The sequence below is a fragment of the Mastigoproctus giganteus genome, chromosome 7 (genome assembly GCF_048544385.1).
Source record: "Mastigoproctus giganteus isolate SK-2022 chromosome 7, ASM4854438v1, whole genome shotgun sequence".
Classification (NCBI taxonomy): Eukaryota; Metazoa; Arthropoda; class Arachnida; order Uropygi; family Thelyphonidae; genus Mastigoproctus; species Mastigoproctus giganteus.
The window spans coordinates 171,086,371-171,111,364 of NC_143581.1; the positions used below are offsets into that span (position 1 = coordinate 171,086,371).

Consider the following 24,994-nt stretch of genomic DNA (forward strand, 5'->3'; position numbering starts at 1 on the left):
TATTATTGTACTTATAAGTCATTATAATAAAGAACTAGCAGAGAAAATTTCAAATCATCATAAAGGAACTGTGAATTATTTATCGCATAAAATTCAAGACTAATTTATATGATTAATTGGAAATGAAATTCGGACCAGTATTATTTCAAAAATTAAAAAAAAAAAAAAAGCCAAGTACTTCTCCTTGTTAATTGATTGCATACCCGATTTATCACATCATAAACAAATGTCCCAAATAATTGGATATGTGCAAATTATTGGCGGAAAAATATCACTAGAAGAGAGGTTCATTGATTTTATAGAAAGTAAAGAAAAGGCTGCCATTGGATTGGGGACAGAACTTCTTACCAAATTAGAAAAGGATGGGCTTGACATTAAAAATGTAAGGGGGCAAGTATATGATAATGGGGCCAATATGGCAGGAAAATATAAGGCATGCAGGCAATAATTAAAAAAAAAAAAAAATGAATTTGCCATGTTTGTACCATGTTTGGCACCATTGTCTTAATTTAACTGGTGTCCATAAAAGAGTTAGCAAAAGCTTAAGATGCCGAAGTTCATGACAAGAAATATGCATTTAGTCAAAGCTTAATAAAGAGATGGCACTCACCTCAATAATCCATTGTGGTTATATGGATCATAAAACAGTAGTGTGAGAAATCATTGGCTAAACTAAAAACGGTGTTTAAAAATTGCAGTAAGGGAAGCATGGTTTAAAAACTTAGCCTAGAGGAGTAAGGGTGCACCCTATCATCCTCTAGTTGTCTAAAATTATCCAAAATTAAAATTAAAAAAGGATTAAGGCCAATAGTCAAGAACGACGGACTTTCGATAGGTTCATCTTCAGTTGGCGATAAAAAGAAAAGTGAAAGGGTTGCTGTAGATCTTAAGAATCCAAAATGTTATGCTGGACACGTGGTAATTTAATTCACGCAAGATTCCAAATGGTAGACAAGGTAACCGGAAGTTTTGTCTTTAAGACGTCAAGATCGGTGTTCAGACAATATCATTCTATTACGAGGGTTTTGTATAGAAGGAGTTTATAGTTTGAATTTAATTTGACGATGGTTGTTGCAGTATCAACTGAGGGGTTGTGGTTATGAGTGTGTACATGTTGAGACAGTTCAGTATTTCCTTGCTGTGTCCGAAAACTATGGACGTGGTAGTAGGCACATGTGTTTGCAATGGTGGATGATCTAAATTTATTAGTAGTGCTCCCGATGTAGTATGCATTACAGTCGGGTTGACATTTGATTAAATAAACTATGTTGTTGATGTCTTTAGTGTCGCAAATGCAGGTTTCTTTTTATTTATTAAAAGGGGCTCCTAACTTATTTATGATCCATATAACCACAACAGATTATTGAGGTGAGTGCCGTCTCTTTATTAAGCTTTGACTAAATGCATATTTCTTGTCATGAACTTCGGCATCTTAAGCTTTTGCTAACTCTTTTATGGTCATTAATTATGATATTTTAACGTTGATCTAATACACCTCATCCAGACTGCCTATCCCTTTCCAACCCTAATAATGAATGCTGACACTGTCAATAGAGAGATTCGTTTAACAAAAACTATTGTAAAATATTTCGTGTCCAAACTGTACATTTTGTTTCTTCAGAAATGCCTCTAACACAACATTCCTAAATTCGCCCGCGTATGCTCCAAGCATGTTTGTAGTAAATATACGCACCTTACGCATCAATTTTCTTTAGCTATTATTAAAGAAGAATTATGGAACAGGTTTCACAACAAACAAATAAATAAATAAATTCTTTATTGCTAATAAGTACAGGACATGTACTAGAGACAATAATACTCAACACGGCGACATGGCCAGGAGTTTTACATTATAAATGAAATTATAAATGAAATTAATTGGCAAAAAGGAAAAAAATTACCGTTACATGAAAATTAAGAGTTACAAACATGTAAATTATGAGTTACAAACATGTAAATTGTAATAATGAAAAATGAGGACTAAACGTCATATGGAGGAAATTATCCCAGTTCCACAGATGGAATCCACTCGAGGAGCATGTGACGGTATTTGTAGTCGGTAGCTAATTGTTACAAACTGTTACAACAGAGTGGATTGAGTTTGTTGATTTAAACAACATACGTATCAACGCAACAACCTATCAAGTCAGCCAAAAGCATTTGAAGAAATGGAATAAGCTTACTCAAGTACACCACAAAAGTTGCACACCTTCCGTTGTTAACATTTCATCCCAAACATTCTCTCCCTCTGAACTCTCCAGCCTCGAGTATGATTTCCATGTTGCAGTTAAAAGTAAACATTACCCTATAGAAAATTGTACAATAGAACTACAAACTAAACTTGGGAATCACCCAGATAAAATCAGCATTTCCCATGAAACAAACACTGTCATAAACACTCGTCTTACATCCCAGTTTAATATGTCTAAACAGCAACATATTAATATATAAGTTAAGAAATAATCCAAATGTTATTATCCAAAAAGCTGACAAAGGCGACACCACCATTATTCTGGATAAACAGGACTACGTTAATAAAATACAAGTTTTTTCTGAAAAAAAAGTTAAGATACTCTGCTTAGAACGCCACGAGCAAATCATGAAATAAACTTACACACCTTACAACAAATAGGTATCCGTAACAACATCTTACCCCATATGTTTAGCATTATTAAGCTCCATAAACCTGATCACCCTTTACGCCCGATTGTTTCCTATAGCAAATCCACCTTTGCAAATTTATCTTCCTTCCTAGTCAAGATCATTTCCTCACTCATGAAGTTTTCTAAATTCTGGATCTACAACACATGCCAAGCATTTGAACACATAAGCCCTATCACGTTATCCCAGAGTGATTTACTGGCTTCCTTTGATGTAGTGTCCCTATACACTAATGTAGACCTCGATTTCACTTTACAGGCCCTACGCAACCTTTTAACTTTGGACAATACCTTAGCGAATTGGACTTCTCTCAACATTCACAGCATTCTGGAGCTCATTACTGTACTAATTAAAGCTAGACACTTCTATTTTCAAGATCAAGTATATGAACAGATTTTTGGACTCCCTATGGGCCTACATATCTCAGCGCTCTCATCTGAAATATACCTCACCACAGACGAACACGAGACCCTTCAACCTTTTCCGATAAATATTAAACTTTACATCCGGTATGTAGACGATGTTCTAATAATCAGAGACCAAAACACAATTAACAATCTTTTTACCAGTTTTAATTCAGTACACCGAGGATTAAAATACACCTCAGAACTAGAAACTAATAACGCAATCAATTTTCTTAATTTAACCATATAAACAACATAATGGGCTTAAGACAAAAATCTACAGGAAAAAACCCAACACAGGCCAATATCTACATTTTCTTTCACATCACCCCCTTAGTGTAAAGAAATTAGTTCTTTACAACCAAGTTTTTAATGCCTTCAAGTACTGCCAATCACAGGATGATCTATCTTTCGAGCTAAAATATCTCACTGAAAAATTTACGGCCAGAAAATATCCCATCAAACTAATCCAACAAATTATTTCAACTGTTAAAAATAAGTTTAGTAGTTTAAGTGTTTCTAAACCCAGTTATAAAAAATCCAACCCATCCAACATTCGCGTTGTTCTCCCTTACCACTGCCAAATTGCTAGACAATTACATCTTATCTTCATTAACACTGATATCTCTATAATTTTTTCTACCTATAATAAGTTAGGAGCCCCTTTTAATAAATATAAAGAAACCCGCATTTACGACACTAAAGACATCAACAACAGTTTATTTAATCAAATGTCAACCCGACTGTAAGCATGCTACATCGGGAGCACTACTAATAAATTTGGATCATCCACCATCGCAAACACACACGCCTACTACCACATCCATAGTTTTCGGACACAACAAGGAAATACTGAACTGTCTCAACATGTACACACTCATAACCACAACCCCTCAGTTGATACCGCAACAACCACCATCAAATTAAATTCAAATTATAAACTCCTTCTATATGAAATCCTCATAATATAATGGTATCGTCCGAAAACCGATCTTTACGTCTTAAACACAAAACTTCCGATTACCTTGTCTACCATTTGGAATCTTGCATGAATTAAATTACCACGTGTCCAGAATAACATTTTGGGTACTTAAGATCTACAGCAACCCTTTCACTCTTCTTTTTATCGCCAACTGAAGATGAACCTATCGAAAGTTCGTCCTTCTCGACTATTGGCCTTAATCCTATTTTAATTTTAATTTCAGACAACTAGAGGATGATATGGTGCACCCTTCCTCCTCTAGGCTAACTTTTTTAAATTACTCTTTTTAAACCATGCTTCCTGATGTACCTGATAGATATTGATTAAATATATTTGGTTTCTTGAAAAATTAGGTAAACTATATTATTTAATTGCATCCATAATCATTGATGGCATGATCTTCCCCATGACAGAGGTAAAGATTAAACTCTCCAATGGCTTAACTATAAGCCAGTGAAGTGACTTATAGTTACCCAACACCTTTATTGACTGGGGAGACATAAGCACGTCTCCAGTCCAAACGGATCTTTCAGGATTGTAATCACACTCTTATTAGCATTCCCAATGGCTGTAAACACTCACGTAGTCTTTTTAATTGTAACTGAATACATACCTTCCTCACAGGAAGTACTGCTCTGAAATCATTATATTCACTTATTTTATAGCAAGCTGACTCCTTAATATTTCCTTGATGTTTAAGCTTGCTTTTTAATGCAAATATCATTGAGAAGTTTTTTTTTTTTGGTAGTTGTTGGCACATAGGCTTCTGTGGCCATAATGCACCTCCCAAGGTTTGTGCAGTACTTTGATCCAAGCCTGAGGCGGGAATCGAACCCGCGACCTTTGGGTTGCCAGGCAGGCACTTTTTACCCACCCAGCTAGCCCGGTCAGCTCATTGAGAAGTATCCATTTGACTCACTGACACATTGGATGCTGCAAGGTTCACCTGCAACCATGCCCGCTAGTGGGAGAACTACTGGCATCTGCTTCAACAAGAACAGAAAACGCACACTATGGGCAACATCCTATTCACTCCTACTTACACTGCTGCTTACAAATTATACTTGAAATACACAAGAGGCAGGGACAATGTGCCTCCTGTTGACACATCAGCACATCAGCACAAGTGGAGCCCACAGAGCAAGTTGCAGAGCAGAATTCTGTTCAAATTCCACCAACACAGACCTGAAGTTCTCATTCATCTAAACAGAGAATGGAACAGTGCAGGTCACCCTTCACTCTCACTGAAGAGTCCATCACCTTCAAATGCCAAGAAACTTCCTTAATTTCCTGAAATGTTCTCTCTCCAAAGTTACTTTATTTTATCTTAATTGTACATAGAATGTAAGTAGTAGTAGTGGCATGTGATGTAAGAAAGCAAGTGTATGAGCTTATGCAGCCCAAAAAAAAAAAAAAAAAAAAAAAAAAAATCACACCTCCCCATCCAAATGCCTGTCCAGTTCCTCCTTAAATTTTTTTAACCTATCAACTTCCACAACGACAGATGGAAGTTTGTTCCAGCAATTAACCACCTGCTGGCTAAAGGCAAATTTCCGCACATCTATTCTACATCTGTCTTTTCTTAATTTGAATTTATGCCCCCTTAGGCTCGTAATTTGAACAAGTGGAAGGATCCCATCAGAATTCAGCGTGCTCAACCCATTCAAGGCCTTATACACCTCAATCAGATCACCGTGCAGGTGCCTAGTCTCCAGCCACTGCAATTTGCAGAGGCTTAAGCCTCTCTTGGTAAGAGGATCCCTTCATTCCCCTCACCAATCTTGTTGCCCTTCTCTGTACACACAAGCAAATCTACATCCTTCCTCAAATGAGGCCTCCAGACCTGTACGCAGTACTCAAGGCGTGGCCTGGCCATTGCCTTATACAGAGGGACAATCACCTTCTTTTCCCTGCTAGCAAAATTCCTATATATCATTGACAAAACCCCATGATCTGCGCTGGCAGCCTGCCTGCATCGCTCAGAAAACTTCATATCTGACTGCACAATTACTCCCAGGTCTTTTTCATTTTCTACCACCTTAAGTGTAGTACCACACAGTTGGTATGTTTCTCTGGGGTTACTTCTACCCATATGCAGTACTTTGTATTTGTCAAGGTTAAACTTCAGTTGCCACTTCTCAGCCCATCTGCCCAAATTTTCTAGATCCTGTTGCAGTAGCACACTGCCATTACTGTCATTAACAACCCTGCCAACCTTTGAATCATCTGCAAACTTCGACACTAAGCCTGATATACCTTCATCAATATCATTGATAAATATACAAAACAGCAGTGGACCCAACACCGAACCCTGTGGGACTCCACTAATAACATTAGTCCACAAAGAGCAGCACCCATTGATTACCACCCTCTGTCTTCTCCCACTCAATCATCCTTTTATCCATTATAGCAACTTACCCTTAATACCATTCTGCTCCAATTCGTACAATAGTCTTCCATGTGCAACAGTGTCAAAAGCTTTCCTGAAATCCAAATATATGATATCAATATTATTTTTTGCATCCAGTTCATTTGTAACCACATCATAATATCCTATCAAATTTGTCAGACAAGACTTTCACTTAACAAACCCATGCTGTGTCTGAATTATTGCTGCAGTCTTGTCTAGATGATCCTGCAATGCATCTTTAACCAGTGACTCCATTATTTTACCCGGAACAGAAGTTAAACTAACTGGTCTGTAATTACCTGTGTCACCCTTCAATCCCCCTTTGTGAATTGGGGATACATTTGCACATCTCCAGTCCGTGGGGACCTCCCCTGAGTTCGAGGATGCTCTCATAATTATGGCTAAGGGTTTGCTTAGTTGCTTTGCCAACTCCTTTAATATAACTGGATAGATCCCATCCACCCCAGGTGCCTTTCTTATGTTTAACTTCAACAATTTCTCCTCCACTTTGCTCTCAGTTATTACAAAATCATTAAGCACCCTGCTACAATTTGATAACCTTCTGCCATTTCAAACCTTAATAACTCCTCATGTGTGAATGTAGATGCAAAATACTCATTCAGTTTGTTTGCTATTTGAGCAGGATCATCAACTGTCGAACCATCGATATCAAGTGGACCAATCATATTCATCCCCTTCCTTTTAGAGTTTATATAAGTAAAGAAATCCTTGCTGTTTTTCTTAGCATCCTTTGCCAAAGATTTCTCATAATCTGCCTTCTCCTGCCTAACCTCCTTTTTGACCTGATTACAGACTAGCTTATATCTGCCATAGGCTTCTGAGTCGTTTGATAATTTATATGCATTCCATGCATTTTTCTTCTCTGTCACGAGTCTCATTAGTTCATTTGATAACCATTTAGGCCTAAATCTTGAACAATATTTCTTAATAGGTATGAAACTTTTAGTAGCTTCCACAATTAATTCCTTGAATGCTTCCCACTTAGAATTTACTGTTGGTAACACATCAGTTGATCCCACTGTACAGAATTTAAAAACTGTCTGAGACCACTGTACTCACCTTTACGGAAGCAAAAACGCTTTCCTTTACCCCTGATGGTAATTATATCTTTAAGTAAGTGTATATAGAGTATTATACAGAGAAAATATATTTACCTTTCATGATGAATAAAAAATAAAATAAAATATCTATCTATCAATAGGATTACATCAGTTTTTAAAAATTGATTGGTAAGTTAGGAAAATGTATGTCCAGTGTTTCCAGACTGTCAAATTTGAATCTGTTTCCATCAACTTCAATTTCTTGCAGTATGTACACTGACATTCCATATAGGTCTAAGGAATCAGCCTTCTGATTACACAGTACGAATTTATTTTTCCAACATGGAAATATGAAATGGCACAATCTAAGAACATTTGGGCATACTTTCAATTTTGTATAATTTGGATTTTCGGTAACATGAGAATCCTGCTTTCATAGACCCACAAAGCAATTCCAAAGATTTTTTTTTTTAAAGGTGGAAATCAGCAGTTTCATTCCAAATTATGTACAGCATATGTAACAGTTTTCCATATAATTTATAATATATTATCATCAATGTTACATTTCTGGTAGAGGCCTCAGTAGCTGAGTGGTCAGGAGCAGGAATGCAGTAGCACATGCTCTTTGAATAGATTAAGGTTCAAGCCCCTGACTGCTAAACACAGTCGATCTGTCAACCAGCACTGGATTAAGATGGTAGATTATGGTCCATTTCCCTCTAATTGAATTGTTGAGGAGGCTTTCAACCTGCAGTGGATTGATAATGGCTGCAGTTTACCTTTTTTAACCTTACTCATGGAATCAAATTATCACTTTTGTTGATAGTTTCATGTTCCATATTATGTTTTCAGAAAGATACAGTGGGATGTTTTGATATGAATAGATTTATTATTAAACATGGAAGGCATCTCCATGCTTTAATCTTTGATGTAAATCAAATGACTGTAATTAATGGGATGACACTGACAGATTTCTGTGACAAGGTGTCCAATGGAACTGATGATTCACCCACTCACTGATTTGATATTGTAAATGATATATGATATCTATAGCTCTATATGTCATTTAGTTTCTCTGATAATTACAACAGCCAACCAAAATAAACATTAGTCCCTGCATAATGGCTATAAATTACAGCAAGTTTATGAAGTATGTCAATAAGACAGGTCTGATTGATTACTGAATGATCTTGTCAGTCTGAAAGAATACTAATCATAATATCATCAACATATGTGAGCAGATCAAAGATTATAATATTGACAAAAATTGAAATGCCAATAAGACACCCACCTAGGAGGACTCTGACATCAATATTCCCCAAGCATATCTGAAATGGATTTAGGCTACGCTAGATTAATCCTCAAGTGTGATCTGATTGGTCACTGTGTTAGATTGAAAGAAACCTATTCAATGATCTTCCGTGGCCTGGAGAGCATTTTAAATATGTATGTGTTACTTCCAACATTCATCTTAACTGAGGATTATAATTTCAAACATGGGATGTATCCATGCTTTAATCTTTGATATAAGTAAAATGGCTGTATTTTATGGGGAGTGACATTGACCAATTTCTGTAACCAAAGTGCAAAATGGAACTGATAATTCAGTTCCATTTTGCACTTTGGAATTCAGGAACTGATAATTCAGGAACTGATAACCCCCCCCCCCCTCACTGATTTGATATTGTAAATGATATCTGTATGGCTTCAGCTAACATATCATTTATTATTCTCTGATAACCACAACTCATTCAAAGCAAACACGTCCTGCATAATGGCTACAAAGTATCAATCAATACTAAATGGTTCAAGTAAAGAGAAAATACTATATGCTGTATAAACTAAATATTATGAAAAGGATATATATATATATATATATATATATATATTAAGTTTCATAAAACAGCTCCCAAAAATCTTTCTATGCTTTAAAATCTATTAAGAAGCAGAGAACTGGCAATTTCAGATAACCTCAATAACACTTTGTAGATTGATTAAAATTTTAAAAACTTACCTCTCTGCATCCCCATACATCTGAAGCATCTCTGGAATGAGCATCAATACTGCTTTTGCTCTGAAGTTTTCCACTTCTTGAAAGTTTATTGCACAGTGTTATAATTTTAAGTGAGTGCTGAAACACAACAGAATTTAATTAATTAATAGTATAGAAAAGCATATTTAAATGTAATTAGTAGCAAAAATTTCAAAAATGTTATGCTTATTGTATAATTTTAAACCACAGAGTATACTACAAAAATGTAGTAATCTGTGACTGACAACTTTCCTTAACTTGGCATAAAGACAGACAGAGGTAGCTTGGTAACACTGGTTGGCATCAATTTCCTCCCTGAAATAATTTTAACAGATTCTCATAGGAAATATGTTCAAAAGTTTAGATATCTGCTTAAAAAGTTCTCTTCACCCTCATTTTTCAAATATCGTCGGTTAATGACCGAAAACCAAGCACTGTCGTTAAAACTTCATTTTCTGCATTCCCATTTAGGCTTTTTTTCCTGAAAACTTGGGAGCAGTCTCCAATGAACATGGTGCAAGGTTTCAACAAGATATTTCTCAAATGGAAAAAAGGAAAAATGGAAAATACCAGGAAAAATGGAGTCCAAATATGTTGTCAGACTACTATGGCTCAGGGGAGAACCAAAGGGGGCGATTCCCCAACACATCACAGTCTAAAAAAAATGTGCAAAATGTGAAATTTTTGTGGACCTTTCTGGAACACGACATGATCCAGCCATGGAGGATGTCTGTGTGTGTGTGTGTGCTTGGTTCAGAGTATCCAGAAATTAGGCACCAACTCAGCCTTATGATGGGCATTTATGAGAGTTTGAAGAGTCGGGTAGATGCTCTTGAAGTAATTAAAATGGGGGGTCCATCAAACTCTCAGCTGCAAAACTCAATGCCAGAGCTCTCTTGTGCATCAAGCAACACAGCGGCAATTTTCAGGGCAGAATGTGCTGGTCCCATAGGAGTTAGTTATTTTCGGTGACCCAATTGTCAGGGAAACGGAAATATATTGTGCAAAAAGGATAGGTGGAATAGGACCAGGGTATGTCTGCCAGAGGCAAAAGTTGATGACATTGTTCAGCAGATAATCTTTTAAGGGCAAAAAAAAAAGGTAATATTGTTGTACATGTTTGCACTAATGACATTAAGTGTAAGAGATCTATGGATTTAATTAACAAGTACAGATCGGTGTTGCAAAAAAGTCGCAACTTAGGGTTAAATTTTAAAGTGCCTGAAATTCTGCTCAGACACCACAGGAGGGAGTATATGATGAGAATTTTGTCAATCAGTTTGGCACTAGAGAGATTGTGCAAGGGGTAGAATTTTTCTCAGCGTGGTCTGTACTTGTTAACAGGAGAGGGAAAGAATACAATTAAATAGAAAGGGTGCAATAATATTTGCTGATGCTATCGAGGCAATGTTAGGTGGGTTGGAAAACTGCAAGATTGGAGGGATTCAGAGACTAATAGATTAATAGGTAGCTGTAGCCAGAGGAGGAAGTAGTTCTTGCACTGCTTCTATTGGAATGAGCAGAAGCACCCTGGAAGCAAGTTTCTGGGGAATTCAGGCACTGCTGGGAGTCATCATGAAACAAGTAAATACACGAGCTATGTTAGTGTAACTAAGAGTAAGAACAGGTGCATGAACACCAATGCCAGGAGTATAGTAAATAAATTTGATGAATTTGAAGTGCTCAGGAAGATATCAAAGGAGGATATTGTTGGGATATCAGAGACATGGTGTCACACAGCTATAAAGGAATGCAGAATTGGAATTTGGGGAGTACAATATGTACAGAAAGGATAGGAAGGGAAGAGGGGTTAGGCTGTTAGTTAAGAAACACATAAAATCTAAGGAAGTGCACCCAGTTGACATAGATGGACAGTGCCATATTGAGTCTGTTTGGTGTGACATAAGCACTCGGAAAGCAAAATTGAGGGTAGGAGTTTGTTATAGGCCTAATGACTCTGATGAGTACAATGAACAACCGTACAGAGAAATAGGAGAAATAGGAGTCGGTTCGATTGTATATCCTCAGAATGTGATAGAGATCCCTTTGGAGTAGTAGTAGAGTAAGCCGCATCAGACTGCCTCCAGGTCCAATGGGAGGACACCGACCAGCACCTGGAGGGCCTCCATGCTGACTGTGTTGCAGGCTCGAGTCACTGTAAGATTGACCGATGGGTTGATTCTATTGATGACCATAGTGATCTTGTGATACCAAATGGCAACAGCATAGGATCATTGGAATAAAAGTGGTCTTGTAATACAATGTCAGGACACATATTTTGAGGCCCCAGTCAAGGCATGTGATCCTTGCAACCATGGCAGAGTATTTCCTTATTTTGTTCCTGACTTGTTTGAAGTGGGGCTGGCATGAGAGGTTTGTGTCAAAAACGACACCAAGGTATTTCTTTTCAGTGGAAAAGTTGATTGTGGTGCATTTATTTTTATTTGGGGTGGCCTTCTGACATTGAGGGTTCCTTTCAGTAGGATTGATTTGGTTTTTTCTGTTGATATTTGGAGAAAGTGGTCCTCTGCCCACTTCTGTAGGATTTTTAGGGTGTTGTTTGCTTGGTCCTCCAGCTGAGCTCTTGAATCTGCAGTCACTGTAAGAATTAAGTCATCGGTGAAGACCTGTGAGTGCACTTCTCCAAGATTAATGTGCAGGAACTCGTTGAAGACTAATGTTCCAGAGCAGGGGACCTAGGACAGACCTTGCAGGCATCCTCGGTGTACTGTTCTGGTGATTCAGTGGTATGGCATCACTACTTCTATAGCTCATTGGGAGAGGTAAGTTTTAATGCTGTTGTATAAGTTGGCTGGGATTTTCACTTGTCGGAGTCTGCCCAGGACGCTCGGTCACCAAAGTGAGTCGAACACCATGGCAAAGTCCACTACCATGGCTAGGAAGTATTTTTTCTGACATTCCTCAACAGCAACCAGAAGGTTCCTCATGGCATCCACAGTTAGCAGATAGTGGCAGATAGTCCTCATGGCAGATAGTCCAGGCCTAAAGCCAAACTGATTGGGTGATTCCAGGTTGGCAGCAGAGTAGTAGTGTTGAATCCGCTTGTGTAGTAGTCGCTTCAGTAGTTTGTTCATGACTGTGAGGAGGGCGATAGGCCGGTTCGAGTTCGGTAGTTGTGGGTCCTTGCTAGGGTTCTTGAGAATCAGTTTTACAGTTGTCATTTTCCATTTTTTGGGGAAGTATCCCTCTGACAAGCATTGATTGTACAGCTTTAGTGGTAGGTTTGGAGCCAATTGGACAACTCGCTTAATAATCTCTGGTTCTAGTAGATCTTTACCTGGGCATTTTTTGGATTGGATTGTGCTGCAACTTCTTGTAGTTCCTCTAATGTGTATGGTTGCTCCACAGCTTCTGTCTTGTAGTTTTCATTTTGCTTGCATGGGGTTTGCTGCTTTTCTGTGTTTGGGGTAACCACCTCCTTGAAGTTGTTGTCCAAAATATGGATTTATCCCACATAGTTTTAAGTAGTCCTTGTGGGGTTCTGATGGTTGTGAGAACTTCCCCCCTAGGGAGTTTGTTGGTGATTACCTTGTATACCACCCCCCCAGAGATTCTCATTTCCCATTGTTGTTGCCAGGTGCTCCCAGGCACTCTTTTTGCTCTTGCGAATTTTATCTGTGTATTGGTTCCTGGCTTCCCTATACCTTTGTCTCAAGACCAATCTCATTCTCCGGCCAGGTCCTGCGTGCCCACTGGAAATCCTTTCTTCGTTTTGTAACTTCCTTTCAGAGTGTCTGGATCTCCTGATTCCACCAGGACATCGTGCCAGGGGTGGCATTTTTCTTCCTAATTGCTATCTGAACTACACTGGTAATGAGTTCTGTAACTGTTCTTTGGTGGTGATCTGGGTCTGATTCAGTCTCCTGTTGCTGTGGGCCACTAGATGCAGCTGCTTCCAATTGTTGCAAAAAGAGGTCCCAGTTCGCTTTAGCAATCGCAAATCTATGTTGCAGTTCTCTGATGATCGGTACCGTTGTTAGCATTCTTGTAATCCTGTAGGTGGTTACCCGGTGGTCGGAGGTTGTCTGTGTGTTTTCCACCTTCCAGCCAGGGCAGTACGCAGCCATGTTCGTTTGGCAAGGGAAATGTCGATTGTAGCCTCCCAAAGAGTGTTGCAGAACGTTGGGAGGTGATGTGGTTTGTTTAACACAATGAATCTGGATCCAGCTAGGAAGTCTTCCAGGAGTTGCCCATTATGGGTCCCCCTCCTGTCCTACATCGTGCTATGCCACATGAGTGAATGACAGTTGATGTCCACTCCAACTAGGATTTTTTGGTTTGGGAGTGCATCCAGCACGTGCTGAAGGTAGTTAATTGCATATGTTACTTCCTGGCCTGGTCTGCAGTACAAGGAAACCACAAAGAAGGTGGGCACAAGCCACCCAGGGAGTACCGAGTTGAGTCACTTTAGTAGCTGTTAGATAAGGATTTTGGACGAGTATCGCTGCCCGAGGGGTATCTTCATCTGCTTGTATGAGCTTGTAGGCCAGCGGGTATCCCAATTTTCGCATGTGCATATGGTTCTTGTAGGAGGAGGAGGTCAGCTCCCTCCTCATCGGCCTTTACCCGGAGTTGATTGACCACCGCTCTGGCCCGCTGTGCATTATGTTGAAAGATTTTAATCTCAGTGGCGTACTTTTTAGTTCATGCCGCCATAATCTGTTCTTCCTTGGTATATTCCTTTTGCCCTTAGATATGAGGGGCATTCTGAGTCTCTGACTGAGTGATTGTTTTCCATTCTTGCTGACTTACAATTTGCACAGACGGGTTCTTTATTTTTATTTGGGCAGTCTTTGTACTCGTGTCCTCTCTCAGAGCAGTGGCTGCAGGTTGCTGCCTGTTGTGCACAGTTATGGGCGGTGTGGGCAAACCTACAACACCTAAAACACTTAAGCACGACCACGTATTCCCTGAATTGATGGCAGGTCCACTCAAAGTAGATTCTCAATCAAGTCTTCAGCACTTTCCAGGTAGCAGGGGCGAATTCCACCACCCAGTTGGAAGCGTTTGCTTTGCTAGACTTCGTTACTATCTAGGCTTAACAAGGTTTCGCAGTTCTTAATTTGGTAGGGTTTCTCTGAGATTCTTTTGGTAGATCTCCTCCGTCAACTACTGCAGATTTGTATCCTTGTTCAGATCGAAGATAATAGCCATTGGCCCTCTTCTCCTGGGTGGCTCAGCAGTTAGGCCTAAGGTCGTGAATTTTGGGTTTTTCATTATTCCTTGTATTTCCTCTTATGTTTCAGTTTTGATGGCGATTCCTGTGCTTCGTATTTTCTATATGGATTTAATTCTTGTTGTTCGAAAGTCATCTCTCATAGTGTCCATGACGTTATTCTTGATTTCCTCATTAGTCACTGCTTCCCCCTTCCTTGGGTCTAAGAATGATTCGGTTTGAAGAGTGTTTTCTTCTTTGCTTGTGCTGGAATTTGTGCAGCAGGTGCATTTGCAGGTGGCCTTAGTGCAGCAGAGTAAGAAAGTGCTGTGGCATTTGTTTCTCTCTTTCTCTTCCAAGTAGGCTTCTAACTTAACCGTTGCTTTTTCCCTTGCATGGTGTTCGGCCATTAATATGGCTTCGAGTTTAGACCATATGGACACAATGTCCCCTCTTACTGACGTGGTGATTCCATTGTTATTATCCTTCATGATGTCTTCTAGTTTGGTGTGCAGTACCAATACCTGATTTACAATATCCCCTTCTGGAAGTGAAGGATCCAGGGTGGGGGAACCCCCACTTTTCTGGGTGAAATGTCAGCATCTGTTTGCTTACCAGGGCCTTCCTGTGAGTCATTAGGCTCAGTCTGGCTTCTCATTTCTCATTCAGATTTGGGGATGATCATCCTCATATTTTTTCTTGGGGGCCGGAGTTCGCCTCTGGTCCTCTCAGTCTTGTGTTATGGTGATGTCAGCATTTTCTGGAGACTGAGACAAGTTACACTGCTGTTGTGCAGTTTGCGTCTCATCAGTCTGCATTTCACTCAGAGTCGGATCACCAAGATTATTCCGGTGATCGGATATTTTGCTATTTCCCATTTTAAGTCCATTCAGAATACTACTGTCCAGTGAAAACCACAGGTCTGTAGGTTAATTTGGTGCCGAACAGTCCGTTGGTGAATATTTGGGCTGACCCCCACAGGTCACGTGGGAGGGGAACTCCCAAGAGACAGGGAAACTTTCCTCAAAGGTTTTCGAGGTCTGGGAACAAGATGGTGGTATTTACTTTCCAAACAGATGTGCAGTAGCAAAGTTGGCTCGACTCCATGGAAAGTCTATGGAGAAGGGGCAATACCCAGATCACCAAAAGCATGATCTGGGTATTGCTATCAAGTTGGTTATGTTTAATAGAGGAGATCTCCCTCTTTAAAGCAATATACTTAGAATTCCTTTCCACTACCTGGATCACTATTGGACAGTATGGGCCTGCCCCTCCAGGGAGGATCTGGTGCGCTATGGTAGTGCACTGGAGAAAAAGTGGCTTGCCATTAATCCAGCACCATATTCTAAATAGCCGGGCCTAGGATGGAGCCCTGGGGACAGCCTCTGGAAGTTGCCTTGGTTATCTGGTGGTACAGTATTTTAATGGTTAACTTTCTGTTATTGAAGTAATCTGTAAGGCATTGACAGATTTGCTGTGAGGGCTCGGCCAGCCTCGACTCATCTGATAATTCTAGGCTACCTGACCAAGTCAAATACACTCTTGAAATCCACTCTCAAGAGTGTGTTTGACTTTGACTCTTCCTTGATCTTGGTGATTTGGAGGATAGTATGAATAGTGAATTTCGCCGCAGTGAAGACTTATTGGTTTTGTGCCTGGAATTCTTTGGCTCTGTAATAAGTTAGCAGCCTAGACATGGAGTCTCTCCAAGAATTTCCCTAGGATAGGGTGGATTTCAATGGGATGGCACATTGGGGCCAAATGTGGGATAGTAGAGGGATCCTTGGAGATTAAATTCATGTTAGCATGTTTCCAACCGGCCAGGAAGGAACCCGAACTTAGAAGGCAGGGGTTGAAGAGGTTGCAGAGAAAGTCAAAAGCAACATTCCAAGCTCTTTTCACTACCTTCCCTTCGATGAGGTCAAGGCCGAGATCCTTGCCAGGTTTTATTTTATGAATGGCATCACCCACCTCCTGGGCAGAGAAAACATGCTCCTAACCAGTTGGAGCATGAAGCTGGTTTCATGCTATTAGGTCATACTGAATTACAAGTTGGCTATTGATCTTCTCCATAGTGTCAGATCAGTTAGTGGTTTCCAAAGGACCCTCTTCAGTTATTTAATTGATGATATCTGGTGTGCTAAGTTTATTTCTGATGATTTTATGTATAAGGCCCAAGGATCTCTATTGCCCTCAGTTTTTACAAGCTGCCACCAAGCTTTCTGCTTCTCACAGTGGATTGTATTTACATACGTCCTGCAAAGGGATTTAAATTCTTCACTGAGAGCAGTAATTCATTCCTGCCTGATTGCTCTACGGCCCTTTGAAGCAACTTTCTGGAGAATTTAAGTTGTTTCTGGAAGGAGGAGATTCTGCAGTCCACCATGAGATGTTCTTTGGATGGAGTTTCCTCTTTAAGGTGGCCGCTTGACATGCCTTCTAAAGCAGGGTGGTAATAAACTCGGCCTTCTAGGTGGCTGAAATGTGCAAAGTAATCAGGATGGAAGTGGTTGAGAAGTTGCTTTACCGTTGTGTCACACTTGGTCTGGATGGTAAAGTGCATAGTGTCATCATAGGACAGATAAGATGACTGCTCACTAGAAATACTAAAGGAAATAACCCTGTGGTCACTAGTGGTGAGACACTCATAGATGGTCCAGTTTGAAATTGGCCAAGTCATTGCTGAAGACACCACTGTAATGTCGATATTAGATTGTACCAGGGTGGAAAAGAATGTGGTTGGTTGATTAGGTTTGTTTAGTAAGTTCAGGTTATGGGAAGTGAGAAAGTCATCTACCATGGTATATCTGGCATCAATGGAGACACTGTGCCAGAGGGTAGATTTGACATTAGTATCTATGGCCAGGATGAGGTTGTAGGTGCCCAGCAGATCCAGGGCATGATCAGCTCAGTCATATGTGGCCTAATGTCCAGTGAGTATTGAAAGTAGGATGTTTAAAATACACTTTTCCAAAGTGGCCATCTATGGTGGCAGCTGCAAGGTGTGATGAACTCAATCCTTGTGACAATTAAGTGGATTAACAACTATAGCTGCGAAACAGTTACCTGCTGATGACTGAATTTTCCTATATGCATAAGGGTAGTCTCTGACATGGCCCTGAAAGTAGTAGGGTTCTTGAAGTAGGAGTATGTCTAGATTTCTGTCTTCCATAATATGGTTAGTTGGATCAACTGAAATGGCTTTTTTGGCATTTGAAATAGCATTTTGGGCAAATTTACTTGAGCAATATTTAGTTTGTAAGGGTTTCTGGTACAGCTGTTATCTATAGTTGGTTGGTTGACTGTCTGAGATTCTCTACTGCTCTGCAGTATGCCGGGCAAGTACTATATCCCTGACTGAGTGATTGCTTGGTCCATGGGCATCCACAGAAAATTTTCCAAGAGGGGGGCAAAGCTTGGAGACAAATAATTATATCAATAAATTTTTATTTAATTATTTAATTTTTTTGGGGTTTTTTTTCACAAGTAGATTATAGAATACAGTATTGCATCAATAAAAAAAAAACACATACATAATGTATATAAATTTACAATATAAAGGAAACAAAAATTAATATATATATAGATAATAATAATTTCAATAATCACGTATCGTATAAGAATTGAATTCTCCGTCTATCGCTTGCAAACCTATTGATGACATTTTCAATGAATTTCTTCTTTACCTCTTCCTCTTCTAATTTCTTAGAAGAGGGAGCGGTAATAAAACCAACCCGTAATAAAATTTTAAGGCAGACAAAGCGTCCCATGGTCGAGGGTGTAAGGTTACATATCTCAATCACTTTTACTATTATAATTTGTGGAATTTTTTACTCGATCCCAGGGGGAGGGGGCAAGTGCCCCGTTTGTCCCCCTCTGCAGACACCATGGCTTGGTCTATTGATAAATTTACAGTTCATGCATTTAGCAGGAAAGGACTTATTTTGGCACTCTCTGTATAAGTGTCCCACCTCCCCCAGAGTGCCCACAGACATTGTTTGTGAATGCCCCTGACAGCTCTATGGTTGTAACCAAGGCAATTATAGCACTTGGTCACAGGGTTAAAGTCCCTGAATCTGTGGTAGTCCCAATTCTATGTATATCCTATCTTGAGTATATGTTTTTGTTTGTTGTTATTTGGTTTTTAGGAGCATTAGCAACTAAGGCCATATTGCTCCGGGGATATACGGTGGTCATTCCCTGACCTTTCCACATCCTCCGTATTTGGTGGTTACGGGCTCGAACCCCAGTCTAATCAAGAGGCGTGTGAACGCACTGCTGCTCTTGCCCACCTGGCTACAGAGGCGCCATCTTGAGTATAGAATATCCTCCTTATGGTCAGAGTGACTTCAACAACCCTGCTGTTATAGACTTCACTGAAAACAGCACCTTGACCTGCTTTGGCTTCCTGTGGCTCAAGATAATCTTGTAGGTTGCACCTGCTTATCTTTGTGGCCAACTCCTTGTTGGTAACCGAAGAATCCACATCAAAGATATGGAGGCTGGGGCCACACTGCCATGGAATTTCCACTCTAAGACTTAGGCTCACAACTCCTGATTTGTTCAACATCCTCCCTAGATGCAGTTTCCACAATGATGCTCCTGTTCTGAGTTATCCTAATTGCTTTTACCTTAATGTTGGTTAATTGTGATTTCAGGGTTTTGATGACCTTAGATTTTACTTCACTGATGCCCAATGTGCTATCCTGATCAGCTATAATAATAACATGCCTTGGACCTTTGGATGGGGGAGGGTGGGAGCAGGCTGTTTCAAAGTAGAAGCATACGATACAACTTTATTGATAGTAGATTGGGATATATCTCCACTGGTGCTGCCCAAAATCCCGACAGCCTGATTCCCGATGGCCAAAATCCCGACATACCAATTGTATTTAAAAAAACAAAGTTAGTCTATATCCCAGAAACTGTTTTTGCAATAAAAAATGCTTTTCATGTAATCAAAACGGCCACTAAAAACATTAAAATTTTATTATATTATTATTATTAGCTACATGGTGCAAGGAAGCATGAGGCTTATGCTGCACCAGCCAAAAAAAAAAAAAAATCCCCAAGTTACCCTGAGAGAGAGAGAGAGAGACAAAAGTAGAAGGGAATCACCAAGAAAGAGAAGAATGATAATATCCAGCTTAGGACCCTTGGTGTGTGTGTGTGTGTATATATATATATATATACTATCATTGAATTATATTAAGTAAAGTTAAATTATAATGAAATGAATAAATAAATAATTAAGCTTTCATTAGAGGCAGCGACATGGAATTCCTCCATATGAAGCTGAAATACATCCAATATTTTAAATTAAATAAAACATAAGCCAGTAGTATGGCAAAAACTGTAGAGCGAAAATTAACATAAAAATAACCCAAATAAACAATCGAACGAAAAGAAAGAATAGATATAAATAGTAGCCCATAAACCCTTGTATAATTTCAAACTTTAAATCCAATTAAAACTATACAAAATTTAGACTAATGCCAATTATTTATTAATTTAGCGGTACCCCCCCGAGAGGTACCAGTTCCGAATGACGTGAAATATCACCAAAAGAGGGTTAAAAGAAATACCAGATGATAACAAAATCAAAATAAATTAAAATAAAATAGACTGACCATCATGCCCCATATCGACAGAGGACCACGAGGCCAATAATGGTCGTGGAATCGCTGCATTTCAATCGCCATACAAATCGTCGCCATGGTGAAAAGATCGAAGTACCAATTCACCCTCCCTCCTCCGATCGATCCACCAATGCAGAGGATTTGCACGGCGGTGGTCCTTATGCAGCGAAAAATAAAATATAGAACAGACAGCACTCTAGAGCATATATACACACATATATATCAGTTCACAAAAGCCACATTACTGACAATCACAGTTTAATGATATCAAAATCAGATTAAAATTTGCAAAAATTCATACAAATTATAATTAAACATTTAAATAATCTTAAGTACTTTACAGTACTTAATTATATTACTTATTATTATTATATTACTATAATAATAAGAAGAAAATGGGATATTTTTTCCTGTTACCCCTTTCAAAATATCCTGCCGGTGCTCATTGTCATGTCTAATGTACTTGTCAAAGAAATTCGTGAAAGCACAGTTAAAATAACAAATACCTCTTTAATTACAGTTTTAGTTATGCTAATGATATTTATGACAAATGTTACACAGCTGCCAAAATGCATTAATCTAAATTTTCATATTCTGAAAGTATTTATTTAAAGTTTTTTATCTTTAGCATTTCAATGCTATACCTATAATTATTGCTCAAACACCCTATACAAATACCAAAATTCAACTTGAAAAATTACTAATTAAATGCAAAATAACAAAGTAAAATTAAGTAAGCTGTTTTTATTTGCTGATCATATTTTAAAACTGTTTGTTTCTGTAACAGAAAACATGATCTTCAAATTGAAAGAGGTGTTTGTCGTTAAAATTTTTATTTTTTATATTCTTTCTATACAAAATTAATCTAATATTGTAAATTTTTACTTACTAAAAAACTAATAAATATATAGAGTTATATTAATATATTTTTACAATATAGTAGATACTGTCGGGATTCTGGGTTGTTGGGCCTTTCGGCTGTCGGGATTCTGGGCCAGACCCCATCTCCACCTGACACTTTGGCCATGTTACTGTTATTAGGAATTCCAGTAAGGTGAGGAATGGGCCCTAACATTTTGCTAAATACCTGATTTTGGGCCTTCAATTGCTCATTGTCCATAATGACTTTGTACGGTATCTCTCTAATAAACCTCAGGCACAAACAATCTTGAAAACAGCCTTCTTTGATATTTTTGTCTTCTCTGCTGCTAAGCAGCATTCAACTGCTGCTTAGCAGCAGTGGGGAAGAATTGAAATATGAGCTTTGAAAACTTCTTTTTCCCTTTCTTCTTGGGGGTAAGGGGGGGATACATCTCTTTTAAAGTTTTCCTCATCAGAAGTGAATCTCCCTTGTTTAAAGTCCCTTGCAACGATGATCAGGTAGTGATGTCCATTACATTGGAACTTTTACATGCCAAGCAGAAGTAGGTCATGGGCCCAGGGTCAGCAAGGTCACAGTTTGTCCAGTAGGTTATAATGGAAAATGCAGCTGGAGGGGGAAACTCCAACATTTCTACAGGGTGCACAAACTAACCCCAGAGGCTCACATCTGGTGAGTATGGGCTTGGCACACCCAGGGTCCTGAGCTGGATATCATCATTCTTCTCTTCTTTTCTTGGTGCTTCCCTTCTACTTCTCTCTCTCTCTCTCTCTCTCTCTCTCTCTCTCTCTCTCTCTCTCTCTCTCTCTCTCTCTCTCTCTCTCTCTCAGAGTAATTCAGAATTTTTTTTTTTTTGGCTGGTGCAGCATAAGCCTTAAGCTTCCTTGCACCATATGGCTAATAATAATAATAATAAACTGCAGGGGTTAAGTGAATGTCCACCTGCACTACCAATCAAAATGATCCCCAAAGTGCTAACCCAGTCAAAGTCTTGCTGGAATAACACTGTGACGACCAGAGTAATGGCTGCCTCTCTAACGCAACATCTACGGTGTTAGTCAAGACTGACCCAGAGACAATGGTGATGGATACAAGCTGTGATACTTCAACAATCCAGCCCTGAAAAAAGCCAAAAAATCTCACAACAGCTGCTCCACAAGAAGAACATGATGATGCAAGTTGACCCACTTGAAACCTTGATGGATCACAGAATTATCCAAATAATCTGGGGTGATGTGCACAAATGTCAACACAATCACTACCACTCAACTGTCCAATGATAGAGGAGAGCAATTTCCCAGCCAGTTAGGTTGTAACTTGAATGCCATCTTCCACTTACAACTAGTCTGCCAGGTAGGTCTTAATGGCAAGCCTTAATGTTGGCAACAATGTGGAGATTTCAGCGTTATTGGGATTCAGTTTTCCAAAACTGACTTCTAAATTAAAAAAGGATAGTTGTATGGGATATTAAAAATTTTTCTTTTAGCCAAAGCTCAGCTTGTGTAAATTTAAGGAACGTTGGGCAGATACTTTTATGAAACCAGGTGACTTACTTTTTTCCCCCAATTTATATCCAGTTGACAACTATCCTTCCTTAATTTAGCCTGGCTTCCTATTTACACTGATAAAATTTAGGAAGACAGATTTACCAACTTTCAAATCTTATGAATAAGAATTTTTGACACTGCAAACTTGAGTTATGAAGTCAAAACTTTATCTTAAAAACTTTTGATCAACTTCAGTAATCAAAGATGCCATATTTTGAAAGTAAAACAAATGAGAATGAAACATGTCTCCACATTTCTTAATTTAACATAGTTTGTACACTGATATACACAGTTGATTTTTTTTTTTAAAGTCAGTGTTGCTACTATGGTATTTTCTTTATTTTCTTCTTGATCTAAAATAGGAAATGTTTTTTTTAATGCTCGTGGTACAATGCATCACTACTGTAATTTGCAAATTTTGGAAAAGAAATAAATTTAAAATTCAGTACAAACTCTCTCAAACCTGGGGCCAGACCACTGCCAAGTTTGGAAATGGAACCTTATTAAGTGTTGTAACATTCTGTCTATCATTGCAAAACACGATACCATACTTTTTGTTGATGGAAAGTATTTCTCAATTTCTGCTGGTGAACAAGATTCAAACTCAGCAATTTCACATAATGTGAACACAGAGATGCTCTGCTGCACTATCTGCAGAGGTTTTTATTTTTAATGTGTTTTACATACTATACTGTATATAAACTACCCTCCAAAAGTACCTGGACATATGTTGGTTTCATATCTATATCACTTCAATTTCCTCTATGGCCACTATGACACACTTCACCCTCCTAGATAGGTTTTCCACCAACAAACAACAGACTGCATTAAGTTTTGTCCTACATTTCTACTACAGAACAGTGACCAGTTGAGCTACCAATTAAGGCATGTTGGTCTGACCCTCACATGACATTCCAATACAGTCCACCAATGTTAAAATAAGTTCAAATCAGGACTCTCTCTGCTAGCCAATCCAACTTTTGTCCATATGTTCAATTCTCAATTCTCAAACAGCACTGGCAGTATGGCATGGGGCATTATCCGATTGAAATGGGGGCATAGAATTGTTCAAAATGTTAAAGTAGGCATTGGTATTCGTGGTTATGAAAACTACAAGAAACAGTCCCATGGCATTACACCACCTCCTCTGATCAGAATAGGACATAGCAAGATTTGTCACTCCATAGAACCCATTTCCACTGCTCAATGAATGAATCATAGCATTTATTGCATCACATAAGGTGAGGATTATGTTTGGTAATGCATGTCTTATGTGCCACTTCTCAACCATGAAAATCAAGGCCGTGGAGCTTGGTGTGGTCATATTGATGTCACTGCCTGAATCCATGTCAACACCATAAACTCTGGTGATGTTTTTCAGGAATGTCCGGTAAGACTGACATATTAGATTAAGATTGACATATTATATATTAATATCTATTAAAATTATGTGTGGAAAAATTAATATGCCTCCAGTAGAGTCTTCAATTTCAGTGGCCATTATTTATTATATTTTAAATGGAGAAATACAGCAGTAAAAAATCTGATCTCTCCATGCTAGTGGATAAAATATGCCATGGGCTTGCTATGTATTATTTGCTAGCAGTTTTGGTTTCCAACTGAGCTCTGTTATTGCTAGGTGTTGGAAGTTGCATAGTCAAGGAAAAAAAAAATGTATATATATTTTTTTTTGGGGGGGGGGGGGTTTAAAGAGAATACTGATACTAAGTATATTATTTAATCTTATTATTCAATATGGTTCTCCAGAATGAAGAACAGAATTATAAAATGCATCAGTTTAACTATTTCTTTCTTTATTTCCCAAAAATATTGAGTGTTGAATGAAATGCAACATGCCTACTTGTTATGAATATTTTGGCAAACCCATTAAATCTAAAATGTAAAAACTTACTTTCCACCTTTGTCGAACAAGGTACACTCTAAAATTCTCAATATTTGTTTCTTTCCTTTTTCTTTCTGCCCTTTCATCTTGATCCTGTGGCTAGAAAACAAATTTACAAAGTACTATAAACTTCAGTACCTTGTTCAAACAGTTTTAGTGTTTGAAAATATAATACCCTAGGTTCTTGTTTAGAACACCCAGAAAGAGAGATTTCTCCCCGAAAACTGAGAATCATGGATAAATTTGGAATTAAAAACCAGTTGCATTTGTGTTATCATAAACTGAAGTAGCTGAGAGAA

General features: G+C 38.6%; 1 protein-coding gene across 1 annotated transcript in view; it reads right to left on the bottom strand.

Moving 5' to 3' along the window:
- The window catches only part of LOC150083332 (death-associated protein kinase 1-like), a 574,715-nt gene that overhangs the window by 407,545 nt on the left and 142,176 nt on the right, over window positions 1-24,994 (bottom strand). The window contains exons 8-9 of the mRNA XM_090377188.1: window positions 24,705-24,794; window positions 9,533-9,649 (exon numbers count right to left, since the gene is read on the bottom strand). Of these exons, the coding sequence (XP_090233314.1) occupies window positions 9,533-9,649; window positions 24,705-24,794 (207 nt within the window). The remainder of the gene's footprint in view (window positions 1-9,532; window positions 9,650-24,704; window positions 24,795-24,994) is intronic.